Raw genomic sequence first — 17,784 nt, 5'->3', positions numbered from 1 at the left:
CACCTCATCTCTCTCTCTCTCTTTCTCTCTCATTTCAAATCTATGTTCATCACTCTCACCGGAGCAGCTTCCTCACTGGTCATTTCAATGTATAAGTTCTTCTCACTAGAGAGATTTCTCCAATGCCGGATTTCTCTCCGATTCTAACTCCGTTCAACCTTTTCTCATCATTTTAGTTCTGTAACCGCTATTCTCACTTCACAGAGCTTAGATTTAGGTATAACTGCAGCCGCCTTCAATGACAGTTCTATATTAGCAATGGCGGCGAGTTCAAACGGTGTCGGTGCTCAATTCGACCTGTGGATGAGAACGAAGGTCGCCTTGTCTCTGTCACAAAACAATGAGATAGTCCAGTGGAATAAGAGTAAGAAGATTTGCTTTCCTGTAAAATGTGGACGAGAAGTTTGCTCGATTAAGTTCTGTCGCTCCGATTCGCTAGTCTCCATTAGGAGAAATGCTGGCTCCGAGAAATCAGAAGATTGGAGAGCTAGAATTCAAGCCGCATCTCCATCGTCCTTTGCTTCTCCTCAGTACGTACTTGCAACCGCATGGCTAGATTATATTGAATCTTTAGCTTGCTCGAATAGTTCTCTTATTTTTATTTATTTTTTTGTCTTCAGCAGCTTTCTTCTTCATCAGTATGATTTGAATAATAGTGCACCTACCGGTTCTTATGTTTGTTTTTTCTTCATGGATCCTAACAGCTGCAGACCTAGATTTCATCACAAACAAGAAAAGTTTTACTTCCATTGTACACCGAGAAATTCAGGTCCTCGATCTGGTGACAGTCCGCCTAAACGAGGTAGTCCATTTTATGTCATGTATTTGACCTAGCTGAATGTTTAACTTCTTGTCAATATTTGTTAAGTCTATGCTGTATTGTTAGAGATTTCTTTGCTGGTTTAATTTATGTTATTTTGGATTTTCCTCTGTAATAGATACTGGAATTGCTAATGAGAAGGATTGGGGCATTGATATGGTAAATGAGAATGTCAATGAGAAGGGTAGTAATGAAGATGGAAGCACATGGTATAGAGAAACTGGAGAGGATGTAGGAGAAAATGGATATAGATGTAGGTGGGCAAGGATGGGAGGTCAACACCTTGATGGTTCCTCAGAATGGAAAGAATTGGTAAATCAATTTCCTATTTATGTCTTAATTCAAAATTAGTCAGTTTATGGTCAACACTAATATGAAGTGCTCTATATTTTCTATTACGTTCCTGAATCAAAATATCATATGGGAGAACTAGAAATAATACAATACTATTTAGATTTGCTCTATTGTATAAAATATACTTCTTTTCCAATGGAAGAAAGATATACCTGTTATAATTTAAGTAATATTGCTCTTCAGCTGTCTCTTTGCTTGTAATAAGTTCCAGAACTTGATTTAGACACACTGGGGATATACATGGTTTATAGTCTTAGTAACTTCTGTAATCCCAACTTTTATTATCATGTCACATAGGCTCTCCATGGTTGGCAGTGTAAAGTTCACTAATTGTTAATGGTGGAATGTGTCAAACAGAACTTTTGTTAGCATAACAGCCACTGCAAGAAATTTCTCCATTGTTCTAGTCAATGGTTTCTTAGTTAAAGTAAAAGAAAAGAATCTGTGTGTGTGAATTGAGGATCTTATGGAGTACCCTTCTCCTGGAGGTTGATACTTGGGGCTGCTTGTTTGATGAAAGGTTATTTGAATTTAATCTGAATAACCACTTATCCTATAATGAATCACTTCATCAATCAAATCATTAACCAAAATACTAAATTACATTTTTACTTTATTTTTTGTAACAATTTAAATATTAAATAAAAGATATTTTTCTAGTTTTATCCATATAACCCACTTATTACATGAAACAAGTTTTTTTTTTTTTCTTTTCAAATAACCCTACATCAAATAAGCCATCCCGTAAAAGTAACATGTTTAGTTAATGTGTATATTCAGGTGGTTACTCATGTTGCTTTTGGTGCCCTTCCGTCAAAAACATGTGGAGTATCTTAGTTCAGGCATGTTTATATTGAAGAATACCTTCACTTCAGCTATGTAAATGTTGACATGCTCCTGCATACACTACTGATAGTCATGGAGTTTAGATTCCTATGCTATGGTTAAATAGGTTTCATGACATCTACTATCACATGTGGATAAATTAATTGGACTCATTGATCTCCTTTTGCAGTGGTGGGAAAAAAGTGACTGGACGGGGTATAAAGAACTAGGTAAAACTACTTCCATCTTTATGATCATGCCGTTAAACATGACTCATATAATACAATGTAATGATTCTTATTATTAGCTTTCTTACAAAAACAACCAAGATTAGGTTTATTAGATTTTTTTAAGTTGAGACAATTATAAGTTTCTCACTTTACATGTGGTTGTGATATTTATTAAAGAGTAATACTGTTATTAAAGGAAGTTAATAGTTAATTGATAGTTATTAACAGTTCTTTTGAGTTATGATTAGTGTAAAATAGCATGATATAATAGATGGTAGAGATAGTGGTAGTAATCAGGTTGGTTACAACTTACATGTTATTGGTAACTAACCACACACCATCTTCTGATTCTTTTGTATATTTAGTATCTAGATGTATCAATTCATTCACAAGAAAATATACTGAAATATTTCAGTCACAATACTCTCTCTTCAATCTCTCTGAAATTATCCAAACTAACAATTAGTAATATAAAATAAATAGTTTGCAATATGTTTATGCTATGTTGAATGTGAATATGAATATGAATTGTCTTTTTCTTCTTGTAAAGGCTTATCTCACAAACTTATATATTGTATATATTATAATAAATGAAAATCACAAAGTCATTTCACTTTTATTGGTGATTATATGCACCTTCCAACACACTTTACTTCTTCCATGTGTTCATCTACAATCATTGAGTTATCATTGATGTGTTGAGAAAATTGCAGGAGTAGAGAAATCTGGAAAAAATGCTGAAGGCGATTCATGGTGGGAGACATGGCAGGAAGTCCTTCACCAAGACGAATGGAGGTATCTTTTCCTACTGTTCTGCTTCTTACGTTTTCTTCTATGCTGTTACCTAGCTAAAAAATAACTCTTAATGCTGCAGTAATTTAGCTAGGATAGAGAGAAGTGCAGAGAAACAAGCAAAATCAGGCACAGAAAATGCTGGATGGTATGAGAAATGGTAAGCTTATCCCACTACTACAAATGTTGCACATTGTTTGGCATTGCTTTATGTATTTTATGTTCTTCATTCCTGAAGGTGGGAGAAATATGATGCTAAAGGCTGGACTGAGAAGGGGGCTCATAAGTATGGAAGACTTGATCAACAATCTTGGTGGGAGAAGTGGGGAGAGAATTACGATGGAAGAGGATCTATCCTAAAATGGTATTCTCTTCACTTTTAACTGTTTAACACAGGATCAAAAGGCATGAAAATCTGAAACTAGTTAACATAGTTGCTGGAATATATTTACAGTTCATCTGGTTGGAGAAAATACAGAATTGCTTTCCATTAATGAATACTTAAGCTAATGTATGTCAGAAAGGATTTCATGTACTAGAAAGAAAATGTCTATTTCTGAACTCTCATAAAGACCATAAGATAAGAAATGTAACCTTGATCTCCCATTGTGCAATAAGTTTTTCAACCACTAAGGGCCTGTTTGATGTGGTTTATTTGGATTTAAATCACTATCCATGTCATTAATCACTTCTTCCATTAAATCATACCAAAACACCTTGTACACCAAGAATAGCTCAAGGGTTAGGAGGAGTGTCTTACAAAACCAAATTATAATAGATAGAATTGGCAGACACCATAGATGAGAAGATAGAAGAATGTGGATAAGATACTCAGAAAAACGGCTCAAAGGCCTAGACGAGAAGAACACAAACTATTCAAGTTTATTCAATATAATTCGACACCCGGATTACATGGTATTTGCTAATATTTATAGTACTAGATTAATAACTGAAAATAACCATTATTAACACAACCACTACCAACTAAACATTAATTATTTACTTAATATTTATGCAGTTTATATTAGGCATCCTTAGGCTGCTGTTACAATCTTGAACTAAGAGATTATTTTTTTTTTATGAATTTAGGGCCCAATAGTCATGACCCCCATTTGGGGTTCATAGTGAGAATTGAACCCGTGCCTATTGGTTTCTTAGGCACAACTCTTGCCACTAAGAGCTACCCTAGTGGGTCATGGCAGATGCTGTGCTAACCTTCTTCTCCACGGAAAAAACCCTAAAACCCTAATCTCTTTTTTATCAAAATACTTTATTTTATTTTGTGTATCATTTTAAATATTAACTAGTAAGGATATTTCACCCAAATAAACCACTTTTTACATCAAACAAATTTTTTTTTTTCTTTCAAAAAACCCAAGATCAAACAAGTTTTAAGTTTAGCTTCACAGATGAAATGAAATGTCCTGATCAATATAATTATTGGCATAAAATTTCATTGTTCATAACAGGGTCAAACTTCAAAGGCATGAATGAATGCCTTAGTTTATTTTTTTTTGCCTTTTTGTTTCCTCAGGACAGACAAGTGGGCTGAGACTGAACGTGGAACTAAATGGGGAGATAAATGGGAAGAGAAGTTCTTCGCGGGCATTGGTTCACGACAAGGAGAGACTTGGCATGCATCGCCAAATGGTGAACGTATGTCATGTCTTATCTTTCTTTTTATGTTTTGTAATTCATTTTGGGAGGGCTTTTTAAGCCAATCAAAAGTTCAATAGGCTATATGACTTTTTCTCCATTGTATGTATAAATATAGGTTGGTCTAGAACATGGGGTGAAGAGCACTTAGGAAATGGGTAAGAACTTATGTTCATTTCCTTATCCAAACTTATAACTTTTAGTTGAATTATTTATACAAAATTAATATTCTCCATTTTTTCATTCTAATCAGAAAGGTGCATAAATATGGAAAGAGCACATCTGGAGAAAATTGGGACATTGTTATGGACGAGGAAACTCACTACGAGTAAGATATACTTTTACTGCATTTGATAACTATTACTTAAAATCATTTAGTTAAAATTAATAGAGTTTCGTATAGGGTTTAAATCATATAGCATTTTTTTTGGTAAAATGACTTTAAAGATTTTATTATATAATGATAAAATAATTGTTTCTAAAAAAGAAATAGAAGGTATTTAATTGATGAGAGGATAGATGAAATGAAGGTGGATCCTTTTGACATTATTTAAAAAATCCTAATCGAATAAGGCCACATTTGATCAGATATTACTAATTAATTACTTCAAATCTATGTATTTTCTTATGGTTATTCGAAATTTAAGTAAAATTCAGTATTCAAGTGTCTTCTGCTTTTAACTTCTTTCTTTTGATTGGGCAGTGCTGAGCCACATTATGGATGGGCCGAAGTTGTGGGTGATTCAGTCCAACTGTTAACCATTGAACCTCGCGAAAAGCCACCTGGCTTCTTCTCAACCATCGATTTTAGGTCGTCATCATCGCCATCTCCACCCGATGAGAATGATATATAATTTTCAAGATTTTTAACTGTCACTAGAAGTTGGCATTAAAACAGGGAAATTGTGTGTCTTCAATTTCATTCATTCTTTTCATTATTTGGTATGTAGGACTTTAGGAGGGATTGCTCTAATGCCAACAAGACAAATCTTTTAATAAATGAAGCATACTATAAAAGTAATGAAAATTCTTGTTTAGAAAATATTATTAGAAAGAGCAATATGCGGAACTATGTGAAGGTTGACTTTTTAAGTTTTTTATTTATTTATTTAATTCATTACTTGTTTATATAATTCTAAGAAAAAGAGTAAAATCAATTTTATTATTTGTTTTATCCACAATTTTTTTTAAGTTCGTTCTAAATATTTTTTAATTTTAATTTATAGATTAGTCTTGGTACTTACATTCGACCATTTTAACAAAAATATTTATATTAAACTATTTAAATTGAAAACTTTAAATAATATCTAAAATAAAATTTGAAAGAGGAATAAGATAGAAAATGACGTAATTTTACATCTTTTTCTTAATAATTATTTAAAATAATAATAATTTAATACATTATTTTTTTTTATTAGGAATGTTTTAAAACTATTAATTATATATATAAATATAATTAATATATTTATATATATAATTACTTGGGCGGCCTTCAAATTACTGTGATCACTCACTTTTAGCACTTAAATTAATTCTTGAAACAAATCGTCCCTTCAACTTTTAAAAAGTCATTGTTCTTCCGTCAACTTTTTGGTTAAACATAACGCTTAAACTTAAAATATATTTTATATATATATTAATTTTTATATTTATATATATAATTATTAAATCGCTTATATATAATATTATATATATATATATTTTTTATTATTAATTTTTATATTTATATAATTATTAAATCTCTTATATATATATATATTATTTACTTATATATATATATTTATATTTATATATATATATATTTATATTTATATATATATATATATTTATATCTATAAAACAAAGTTTATAAATAATTTATATGTATTATCTTTAATAATTAATTATATATATATATATATAAAATTTATATAATATATAATTTAAAAAACAAGAAAGATAAAAGTAAGGTTAAACCTTCTGACCACTAAATTATTTTTAACTTTTAAATTGTTTTTTAAAATATATATTATATATAAATTAATTAAAGATAATATATATAAATTATATATATATTATATAAATTATTTTAAATTTTATTTTATATAGGTATAGATAAAAATAAATAATATTATATATAAGTGATTTAATAATTATATATAAAAATATAAAAAAATAAGATTAAAGATAATATATAAAAAAATATATTTTAAGCTTAAACCGTAAAAAGTTGACGAAATGGTTATTAACCTTTTTAAAAGTTGAAGGGATAATTTATTTAAAAAATTAATTTGAAAGGTAAAAGTGAGTGATCAAAATAATTTGAGGACCACCTAAATAATTTGTCAAAAAAATATGATATAATAACAAGTTAAAATAAAAGAAAAAGTTAAAAAGAATTAAAAAATTGAAAAGTTAATTTTTAAAATTAGTTATGAGTGCATTTAACACTTATTTATTAATATGATTATATATTAACAACTAAATTAAATGAGAAAAAATTCAAACAAAAACTAATTAGTGAGAATTAGAATAAAAAAAATGATCCTAGAAACCAAACGAGGCCTTAAATGGAGAGGAGAATCAGCAAACACAACCTTTAATAATGGCAAAATGCTGTTAAGATGTTGAGGATGGTTGTATCGAGATCAGACACCATCAAGGTATTCAATTTTACCTAGTACGAAACCGAACGTAAACATCTAGATTCTTCTGGAATCGTATTATACAGCTGTATCAACCTCTCATCGGAGAGAGGCGGTGATCGCTCACAAACCAGAATATTTCACTCGGATCATCGGTGGCGGTAAATCAAACCAAATCGAATTTAGGTTTCAAACTTCTGAATCATCTCGATCGGACAAGCCTCATTGAGGTATGCATTCATCTTTATTCAGACATATCCATCAATAAAGGACGTAGATTTTATGAAAATTCAGTTTGTAATTTTTCATCACTTGATTGCTTTAATCAAGAACAATATATGGATGTGTATTGTAATGATTTCATTGTTGTTCTAACTCATTAGCATATTTTTTTGATCACAGCTGGAATGAATTCTCTTCTTTATATGAGTTAGTTTGAGGGTCATTGAAATTTTGTATGAACTGTAAATTATTAGCACTGATTTTGGTATTTGATGTGTTTATACTGTCATGTGGTTGATCTAAGTTGCGATTATTGTTCCTTCAAAGGCAGTTCTCAGTTCAAATCTTATGGAGGAAAAGCAGCCTTCAGCTGAAAGTTCTAGTGTAAGTGATGGTGGCAGTGAAAGTTCAGAATTGGTTGTGGAGCTCAATGTGAAGACTCTAGATTCACGAATCTACAAATTTAATGTAGATAAAAATGTAAGATCTTTCAACACTTCTTTTCACAAGATTGCTATTGAAATGTGAAATGTTTTTTTTCAGATGCCTGTTTCAGTCTTCAAGGAGAAGATAGCCAATGAAACGGGTCTTCCAATTGTTCAGCAACGACTGATTTTCAGGGGGAAAGTGCTGAAGGATGATCAGCTCCTTTCGGAGTATCGTATCCTTTTGATAACCATTTGATTATGTGATTATTTTCTCGAGACAAATCATGAGAATGATTGATATGGGTTGTATGATCTTCTGCATATCTATATATGTTCTGAATGAGAAGGTTCTTACCCCAATTTTCGTTCTTCTGCATTGTATTAGGATTTTTTTTCTCTAGATTATGCCTGTCATGATTTATAGGAGGTCATATCTATAAGAACAAACATCTTTGAATTGGAAGATATAAATTCATTTGAAAATGACATTTCGGTATAACAAAAACATAGTATTATCATCTTTGGGTTATACTGGTTTCCAGGATGACTATTTACCAATTCTTACTGGATCCTTTCTCCATGAGTTGTGATGGCCATGTGGAGTTCATCTTTTTTTTTTAAGAAAGTCAACTTTTCATTAAAACAAAGAAAGAACGCAAGTAGCGTTCAAATTTTTACTAAAAAGGGGATGGGGAAAGCAAGAGCAGAAAACAGTTAGATACCAATAAGATAAAAGAATTCCCATCCCGTGCAGGTCACTCTTTTCTGATCAATGCAAATTCGTGGAACAAAAAAGCCTTTATTTCTTTCTTTGATTCTGATCGATGTGGAGGTTCATCCTCCAAGTGTGCTTTTCCTATTTTTTTCCGCAAAAATCCTTAACTGGCGTAGACGTGGACAATGGGCACACATTACATCTAGTTGAAAGACAGCCTTCTGATTCTCAAAGTTCTGGTTCAAGCACTGGTGAAACAAGTACAAACAATGGAGGTATACATTTTGTAAGGATACATGTTTCATTTAGAGCTTGTTTGGTTTGGGATTTTTTATTATTATTTGAGAATAAATCCGATTTAACCAAATATCTTGTTTGGTGAAGAAATTGATTATTTTGAATGAATGACCACAGCACTCTTTTCGTTAGTTAAAAGGTTTACTAAAATAAAAGGGTTTTGGTATTTAACTTGCTAGTGGGTGATCTTGATGTATTCCTTTAGGACAAGATGCAGGTGTTACTGGCTCTCGTGGTCGTGTTGGGCATATATCACATAGTGTGGTACTTGGGACACTAAATCTTGGTGATCAAGTCGAGGGTGTAGTGCCAGATTTAAGTAGAGTAAGTTTTTCCATTACATTACTTATTTTTCTGCTAATTTATTAGTCTGCATTGGCTATGATGTGTGGTTTCTCAAAATGGTTTCACTTGGTTTTCAGGTTCTTGGAGCTGTTTTAAATTCTATTGGTATTGGGGCGCAGGCTATGCCTGGTGGGGTGCCTACTGTCCAGGTTTGTATTTTACCTCCTTTAATTCTTTACTACATCTGGATTATTTGATATTGATATGGTATTAGAGTGTATTACCGGTTATTTTGGGGTCTTTTAATATTTTTTTATTATTCTGTCCTTTCATAATCCAGTATGCCATGTGGCCATATGTTATGTCCTTCCAAGGGTTTCTTCTTCTCCTTAAATGGTTCTTCTCTTCTCCCTGATAGGCTAATGCACCTGGCCAGAGCCATCCAAATGCTACAGAAAGAAGTCAGAATGGCAGTGGTGTTCACAGCCAAGCATCAGGTCAGACACAACAAGGACAAGGATTGTCTGATCAATCCTTACCCCATGTTTTGCGAATACCTATTGGGGCAGCTATACCTGTTCCTACTCTTCATACGGTATACAAAGTATTTACAGTTTTATGTTTGCTTCTGGTCATCAATAACAAAGTACATTCTACTCCTTTCAGCCTATTCCTGACTCTCTGCGCACACTCTCCGACTTCATTAGCAGAATGGAGCATGTATTATCACAGAATGGTGATATTCTTGAATATATATATATATATATATATATATATATATATATATATATATATATATATATATTATTTTAATATTTTCCTACTATCTTCGTTAGCAGAGAATTGTTATTTGCAGGTTATGGGTCAAATCAACCCTCATCTGGAGATTCATCAACCGTTGAACTGCCTTCTATTGCACATGGATTGTCTACACATGAATCACTCAGCATTGTCATGCGACAAGCAGAAAGGCTCCTTAGTAATCATGCAACAGCCGCACTCTCTGTATGTAACATAGATTGCAGATTGTTATGACATGTATCTATATTTTCAATACTTCTTGTTTCAGCTTGTGCCTTATCATTTTTATTTTTCACCATATCATCTAATAATTGATGAGAGAAAAATAATATACTGTTTTAAAAAAATTCTCTGGATAAAAACATGGCGGTTGAGTTTGTAGTTGATCGTTATCTCCATATTAGTGGGAGCTTTCCATCCCATGGAAGGCTTAGAAAATATTTTTCTGATCTGCAGTCCACGTGGCATTTGTGTTGAAGAAAATATGATATTAATTAAGTTGACATTATTACACGTTTCATAATTTTTGACATAATTACACATAATCATTATCACGCGTTTCATAATTGTTGACATAATTACACGTAAACATTAGCAGACGTTTCATAATTTGATAACATTCATGGCATTCATAATTTTAACTTATTTGATATTGAATAAGTTGACAACTAGGTTCCAAATGTTTTTGTATTTGGAAACGTATCCAGATACAGAATCAGAAACAATAAGTGTTTTCAAATGGGGTTAGGTGGTTTCCTGAGAATGCTGATATTTCCTCACCTGCTTCTCTCTTGATGGTTGTTGCATTGAATCTCTTGCTAAATCAGTAGATAAAAGGACCATAAACCAACTTAGTTTTAAATAGACAAATTGGTCAGAAGGCAATTTGTGGGAGGAAACATTCTGCATATATATTTTGGGCTTTGAAATTTTTCATGAGATCAACTTTGTTTAGTTTTTACTCTTTAATAAGGTTGTCTCTAAATAGTTATTCTTAATAAATGTCATGCATTAAGACCAGCTTTGTTTGTTTTTTTCTCTTTAATAAGGTTGTCACTAAATAGTTATTCTTAATAGCTTTCATGTATTACTGTGAAAGTTGTTAAGACACATTTGATAAGGTTGTCTCTACAGTTAGTCTTAATAGCTTTCATGTACAAAGTGTGAAGGCTTTTCTCCCAAAAAAAAGGTGTGAAGGCTATTAAGACACATTATCACACGGTTCATAATTGTTGACATAATCACACATAAACATTATCACACCTTTGACAAGTGTTGACACAATTACACGTACACATTACCACACAAATGATAATTGTTGACATAATTACACGTAAACATTATCACACCTTTGATAATTGTTGACATAATTACACATTACCACACGAATGATAATTGTTGACATAATTACACATTACCACACGAATGATAATTGTTGAATTACACGTAAACATTATCACACGTTTTATAAGTGTTGACATAATTACACGTAAACACGTTTCATTATTGTTGACATAATTGCACGTAAATATTATCACATGTTTCATAAGTTGATAGCATGCATGGAATTTGATGATTTTAACTTATTTGTTATTAGATAAGTTGGCAATTAGTTTCCAAATGTTTTTGTATTTGGAAAAATATCCAGATACAGAATCAGAAACAATAAGTGTATTCTTGGGAATGCTGATTTTTCTCACCTGCATCTTGTCTCTAAATAGTTATTCTTAATAGCTTTCATGTATAATAAGTGTGAGGCTGATGTTGTTATCCGGGCATGGATTTCAGTCCTTTAGGACATTACATTGGAGAAGATACTCTCCATTGAATTTGTATTTCTGACGGTCTTTTGTTTGTCGAATTGCTACAATTTCTGTAGCATATTGCAGGGCGTTTAGAAAGAGAGGGGAGTTCTATGGATCCTACAATTAGGGGTCAAATTCAGACTGAATCGATACAAGTGGGGATGGCAATGCAACATTTAGGTTCTCTCTTGCTAGAGTTAGGAAGGACAATTTTGTCATTGCGAATGGGGCAGACTCCTGTAAGCTCCGGGATGTCTTCATGCTGCAACTGTTTTGTTTGAGATTGCTTAACACAACTTTTATGGTTATGTTGCAGGCTGAATCATTTGTCAGCTCTGGGCATGCGGTGTATATATCATCATTTGGGCCAAACCCAATCATGGTTCAAGTATGCTAATAATAATAGTCTACAGATCATATTCTTTCTTTTTTTTTGTCTTTTTTATTGTTTAATGCTTGGATCCTTGAAATGCTGTATTTTCAAATACAAGTGTAGAAAGCAAGGCTTTCTAATTGCAGAATTTGGAGAAAGAGATGGTGAAACTTAGTCTCGTTTATTGTAAACTATAAGGAACTGAGATACTTATAGTATGGTGGCTCACATACCAGTGCACCATATATCCTTTACTTCCTAAAAACAGGAATTAAAAGATAATCATCAATTCCCTTAAGATTAGGAATTCACTCAAATCCTGAAATGATTAACATATTTGCCAACTAAGTTCCAGCTAGCTAATATTTTATTCAAACTATCCAGTTGTTTCCACACTAATCATGTAATGTTTCTGCGGAAAGCAAAGATTGAAGATAAAATGTGTTGTATATTATTCCCCACTAAGGTTGGTATAAATACAAATTACATCTCTTGTAGGGAGAAATCAAATCCCTAAAATTAATACCTAGAAAGAGGATTTTTAGGGATACTAAATGAACATTTATCCCTTGATTTGTTTTTTGAAAGAGGTCAACTTTTTGCATTAGAACAAAAAGGAATGCAAGAAGTGTTCAAACATCACATCCCTTGATTTAATTAAGTTTTAATATGACAAATAATCGTATTTAACAATTAACTAATACTGATAATAATAAGGAATTGCCTTTCTATTGGTTACTTGACCCACATCATCTAGAGAAGCAAAAAGGGAATGGGGAAATGGTTGAAGATATCAAGTACAGTTTTTGTTTTACAGGGTGACAAATATTTATGCTGTCCTGTTTAACTTTTCTTTTCAGGGAGGAGGGATGTTTCCTTTTGTGCCTAAATTATGTTTCTTGCATAGTGAGTTTATTAAAACTGGACCATGATTTGTAAGATACAATAATGCATGTGTATTCAAGAGTGTGATGTGCTTGAGAAGCATCTCTGATTTAAGTTGCCTATTCTGTTACCAGTTAATATGTAGATTGTCTTCTGAAATCAATTTTCCACATGACATTGTTAATGAGTGTTTTATTTACTGTGTAAGGTCACTTTTTGTTGCTTTGCTATATTATTGCATTAAAAAATATTAATGTTTAAAGCTGCTTGCAGCCTTTTCCACTTCAAGCCACCACAATGTTTGGAGCTTCTCCTCCCAACCCATCAAATCAAGGTAGCTTTGGCTCAGTTGGCATTGGTACCGTTCCCAGAAACGTCAACATTCACATACATACTGGTATGTGTTATCTGGTCACGATCACAGTCATAATCACCTTTGAAAATTGACAAAGTAAAAAGTGATTTTGTTTGCATTTAGTATTAAAAGTGTAATTGAACTTTTTTAGTGTAAAATAGTTGTAAAAATAGTTGATTGTGCTGAATGAAAAATTTGCCAAATGTCATGTGTTTTGATTTTTGTCACTTTGATAAAAAAAAAAAGTGTACCATGTTACTTATGGGTTTTATTGCCACGGTTCGATTCCATCTGAAAGCCCTTTGAGTTGAAGGGGGTTCATTGCTATGAGGTGTCATGCTAGTTCTCCTTAATTAAAAAAATATGTTTATGGCCTTTTATTGCCTGAGAATTACATTTTAATTTTGGATCCTGTTTTTGACTTGTTTCAGCTGTCGCTCCTGGGGCAGCTGTTATGGAAGGCTCACAGGGAGATGGGAATAGTGGCCCTGCTGACTCTGGTCAAACACAGGTAATGGCTCCTTTAGTCCTCAAGATCTTCTGTTATGGTTTCCATGTATTCTCAGGCTAATTTCTTGTTTTTTTTACAGGAATCTGTTCTGGCTGGAATGAATCCACGGCCTAGAAACTATGATAATGGGCAAAATGGGAACCCAGTTCTATCAGGTAGATATTCATAAAATACTCACTGCCATGTTGCAATTTTATCAAGGCCTGTTTGATGTGATTATTTAAGATTAATTTCAAATAGCCCACTATCCAATCAACAACTACTCATCAATCACATCATTCAAATTATCATCCAGTGCACATCTATTTTTTTAAATAAAAAGTTGTTTTTTCATTATATATTTATACCCCTAATGTCTTTTTACCCAAATAATTGGTTTTAAATAACCTAAATCAAACAAGATTGTTATTCAAATAACCCAAGATCAAACAAGGCCTAAGGAGTTTTTCAGCATCATTGCAAGTAAATATCTCGAACTAAAAGAGGGAGCTGTTATTTTATCGAAATCTTTTCCTTTAGAGTGGAATAGAAATTTATGTGAGGCTGATGGAGGAATTAATTATATTTTAAAGCTGGTACTTATCATTGGACAATGAATAAAGAAAATTTGGTTGTTGCTCCACCATAGGTCAATCAGCGAATATCACTGCCCAGAGTGCTGCAGGTGGTTTTCCCAAGGGGAAGGTATATAATTTGAATAACTGTTCTCCTGTCAATTATGTGCATGAAACTGGAGTCTTTTCTTAGTCGTAACTACCAGGCAGATTCCAAGTTTGAACAGCTCAGTATGCAGGACGGAGGAGGCTCTTCAAATACAAAAGATATACCTTCTGGTAGCTCAGAAAATACTATGTCTGTTCCTCTTGGTCTAGGGATGGGTGGTTTGAAGCCTAAGGTATGTTTAGTTTGAATTCCTGATGGATTTTTGAGACTGTAAAAATGCTGTTATGATGTCCCAAGATCACTTAAAATCATTATCCTCAATATCACGCTTCTTTCCTTTCTGACTATTTGTTACAGTTTTAGGCTTTCCTTTTGTACTAAAAATTGTTTTTCATCAATGGTCAGAGGCGGGTTAAGCCGGAAAGGTCTCAAGATAGGAGGAGCAGCAGCGAGAGTGGCGGTTCTGATGATTCGAATGTGGAAGAACAAATGAGGGTACATGCTCATCAGGTCCTTGAAACACTTAAATCATTTACAGATAGAAGTCCAGAAACTCCATCTGCTAGACAAATGTCGATGCAAAGGACAGAAAGGGGAGGAGTAGGAGGAGGACAAAGCTCAAATGCCCAGTTTGACATTGCAAGTGCAATGTCACAGGTTCTCAATAATCCCGCTTTTAGTGGTCTACTTGCAGGCGTTTCTGAACAAGCAGGGGTTGGATCTCCTGAGATGTTGAGGGACATGATGATGCAAATTACACAGAATCCTGGAATGAGGAATACCATCACTCAAATGGCACAACAGTTTGAAGGACAAGATCTTGGAAACATGTTTGGTAGTTTTGGAAGAGCTGGACCTGGAGGAGCCGGAGGTGGAGGTATGGATTTATCAAGTATGTTTCAACAGATGATGCCTTTGGTTTCGCAAATGCTCGGAGGCGGGTCCACTGTTCCTGGTATGCCTTCTTACGAAGCTCAGAGAAGGCTCGGTGGAGATGATGTACTTTTCCATAACATTCAGGTATTTTTTAAAAATATTAAACAATGTCATAAATCTTCGTAACCCATCAGGTAACTCTAAGTTGAAAGAGTTTGCCTAAGAGACCGAATGTCTCAAGTTCGATTCCCAAAAGCTTCGTGATTAAAGTGGGGATTGTGCTGATAAACCATGGTTTTAAGAGAAAAAAAGGTCATGACTCCTCGTTAACAAGTACAATAATGTTCCAGAAAACCAAACAAAAGAATTAAATAAAATCCCTCACTCCAAAAAATTACACAAAATCAAGTTTAAGATGTCTTTGATACGAGGGAAAGGGTTAGGGCTAATGACCCTAAGGTTGAAGTGTTGCAGTTTGGGATACCTAGCAGTTACAAGCAAAAGATGGTTATGAAGAGGGCAGTTAGTAATAGAATAGTATAAATATAAGGACACCTGACCATTTCCCTTGTATCAGTCCTCTTAGCCATGCATATGATATTATCATGAGCTCATATAACAAATCAATATAATCCACTATGGATAGTTCAAGTGATAAGAGGACTGTTATGTATCAAATTTGATTCTTACTTCCTTGAGAATTATCATCATCAACTAACGGTTTAAATCAAGGTTCTTGTAGTCATTCAGATTCACCGTCAAATTGATTTCTTTTCTTTTTTTTGCAACCTCCTCACCAGTGATCAATATATTGTTCTTCTTATCATAATTGATCTTATTCTCGAGTTTCCACATTTTCCTTTCCAATTTGATTCTAGTTAATTATGTTCCTTCTTTAATGAATCCCTTTTCCATTGGGTTACAACCTCTTTCACTTTCTTAAGGTATGAAGTTCTATTCGAGATTTATTTTTATAATATATATTAGTCTTTGGTTGGTTCATTCTAAATGTTAATAAAAGATTAATTTTGGGAATTTGCACACTTGATGTTCATTTTGAATCGAAACCAAGTTAAAGGTTCAATAAAAGGTTGACAGTTATATTGGTGGTGTGGTTCAATTGCAGGTTGATCTCCAGGATGTGGTGGAGAGGATAGTAAACCAAGATGCACCTAGAGAAATCTTCTGTTCGATGGTTGAAGCGGCTGCTCAATTGGACGATACTTGCAGTGATCAACTCATAGAAGAGCTCTGTGATGATGAAGGCCTTGCAAAGGTAAAAGAAAACATTATCCTCATCTTGTCTTCTGCAATTTGTTGAATTCTCCCTCTTTTGTGTTTTTGATAAAATTGAATTAGTCAAGTGTCTGAAAATCAACTAAATGAAATTATTTGAATTTTAGGTACTTTATATATATTTGATAAAGTGTGGAACTAATGTAGAGAAGTATTTAAAAAGACTTGTAGTGATGCAATTTGATTCATTTTCAAAGGTTAAAAGAGTATTTTGTAAACACTTATTATATTACAAAGAATCCACTAGGATAGCTCGAGTGGAAAAAGTGTTGCCTAAGAGATCAAAGTTCTCATGTTCGATTTCTACTAAAATCGATCTAAGTTGATGGGGGGTCATGATTCATAGCTATGGGGTCATGTAGCTTTCTAAAATTCTTTAAATCAGTTCACTGAATCCAAACAATTAAGTGATTGAAGTAAACAATTAAGTTATATTTGTCCCATACTTTATGATTTCCCATTGCTTTTGAATATTTTCAGGAATTTATGGAATTGCTACGCCAAGACATATCTCGCCGTTTGGAGGGTCCAAATAAGAATAGTTAGCATATTTCATTCTTTCGATGGAGTTGGTTTTTTTTTCTCGGAGTTTGATTTTTTTTGTTATCCTTGGATTATCTATATGCTTAGGCACCATTTCTGATGTTTCCATTCCTATTTTATGTGAATTGTATCATGATTGTTCATATAGAAACATCCTTGGTTTATTAAAGGACAACAAGCATCTGAAGTATCCTTTTGGATTCAAGAGCTGCGGCTAAGTTTTGATTCAGACTACAATCTGGTGTTTTTGGTCAGATAGAAATGCACAATGGCAGTTTTTTTCATTATTTAATTTTGATGAGATAATAATTATTTCATGGACCCTATTTTAAAATTGTTATTTTGTCAGAATCTGTTGAGACCACATAGAAATCATCACAATGTAATTTAAATGTGTTTTTTTCTTTTATATTAGATCATATAGGTTT

General features: G+C 32.8%; 2 protein-coding genes across 4 annotated transcripts; both read left to right on the top strand.

The window, feature by feature from the left end:
- The first annotated feature begins 238 nt into the window (after positions 1-238).
- LOC124923792 lies at positions 239-5,719 on the top strand. 3 transcript variants are annotated; one of them, XM_047463766.1, is made up of 11 exons: positions 239-530; positions 705-802; positions 939-1,132; positions 2,190-2,229; positions 2,943-3,024; positions 3,104-3,181; positions 3,260-3,385; positions 4,556-4,677; positions 4,796-4,835; positions 4,931-5,005; positions 5,381-5,719. In XM_047463766.1, the coding sequence occupies exons 1-11, from the start codon at positions 259-261 to the stop codon at positions 5,529-5,531; spliced, it is 1,278 nt and encodes a 425-aa protein (XP_047319722.1). In that variant the 5' UTR covers positions 239-258; the 3' UTR covers positions 5,532-5,719. The 3 variants fall into 3 exon arrangements, with proteins under 3 accessions (XP_047319722.1, XP_047319721.1, XP_047319720.1); XM_047463765.1 differs by having other exon boundaries at positions 624-802; XM_047463764.1 differs by having other exon boundaries at positions 621-802.
- A 1,566-nt stretch (positions 5,720-7,285) lies between these two features.
- On the top strand, positions 7,286-17,673 carry LOC124926007 (ubiquitin-like domain-containing protein CIP73). Its single transcript, XM_047466162.1, has 19 exons — positions 7,286-7,531; positions 7,851-8,003; positions 8,067-8,184; positions 8,843-8,941; positions 9,169-9,287; positions 9,386-9,457; positions 9,667-9,843; positions 9,915-9,984; positions 10,105-10,253; positions 11,929-12,093; positions 12,171-12,242; positions 13,386-13,509; positions 13,899-13,978; positions 14,058-14,133; positions 14,607-14,662; positions 14,739-14,873; positions 15,047-15,661; positions 16,644-16,793; positions 17,294-17,673. Exons 2-19 carry the CDS (start codon positions 7,872-7,874, stop codon positions 17,357-17,359), a joined length of 2,475 nt encoding a protein of 824 aa, XP_047322118.1. The 5' UTR covers positions 7,286-7,531; positions 7,851-7,871; the 3' UTR covers positions 17,360-17,673.
- Positions 17,674-17,784: the final 111 nt, after the last annotated feature.

Source organism: Impatiens glandulifera, chromosome 2 (assembly GCF_907164915.1).
Source record: "Impatiens glandulifera chromosome 2, dImpGla2.1, whole genome shotgun sequence".
In the NCBI taxonomy this organism is placed as follows: Eukaryota; Viridiplantae; Streptophyta; class Magnoliopsida; order Ericales; family Balsaminaceae; genus Impatiens; species Impatiens glandulifera.
This window is presented reverse-complemented; position numbering and strand designations above follow the sequence as displayed.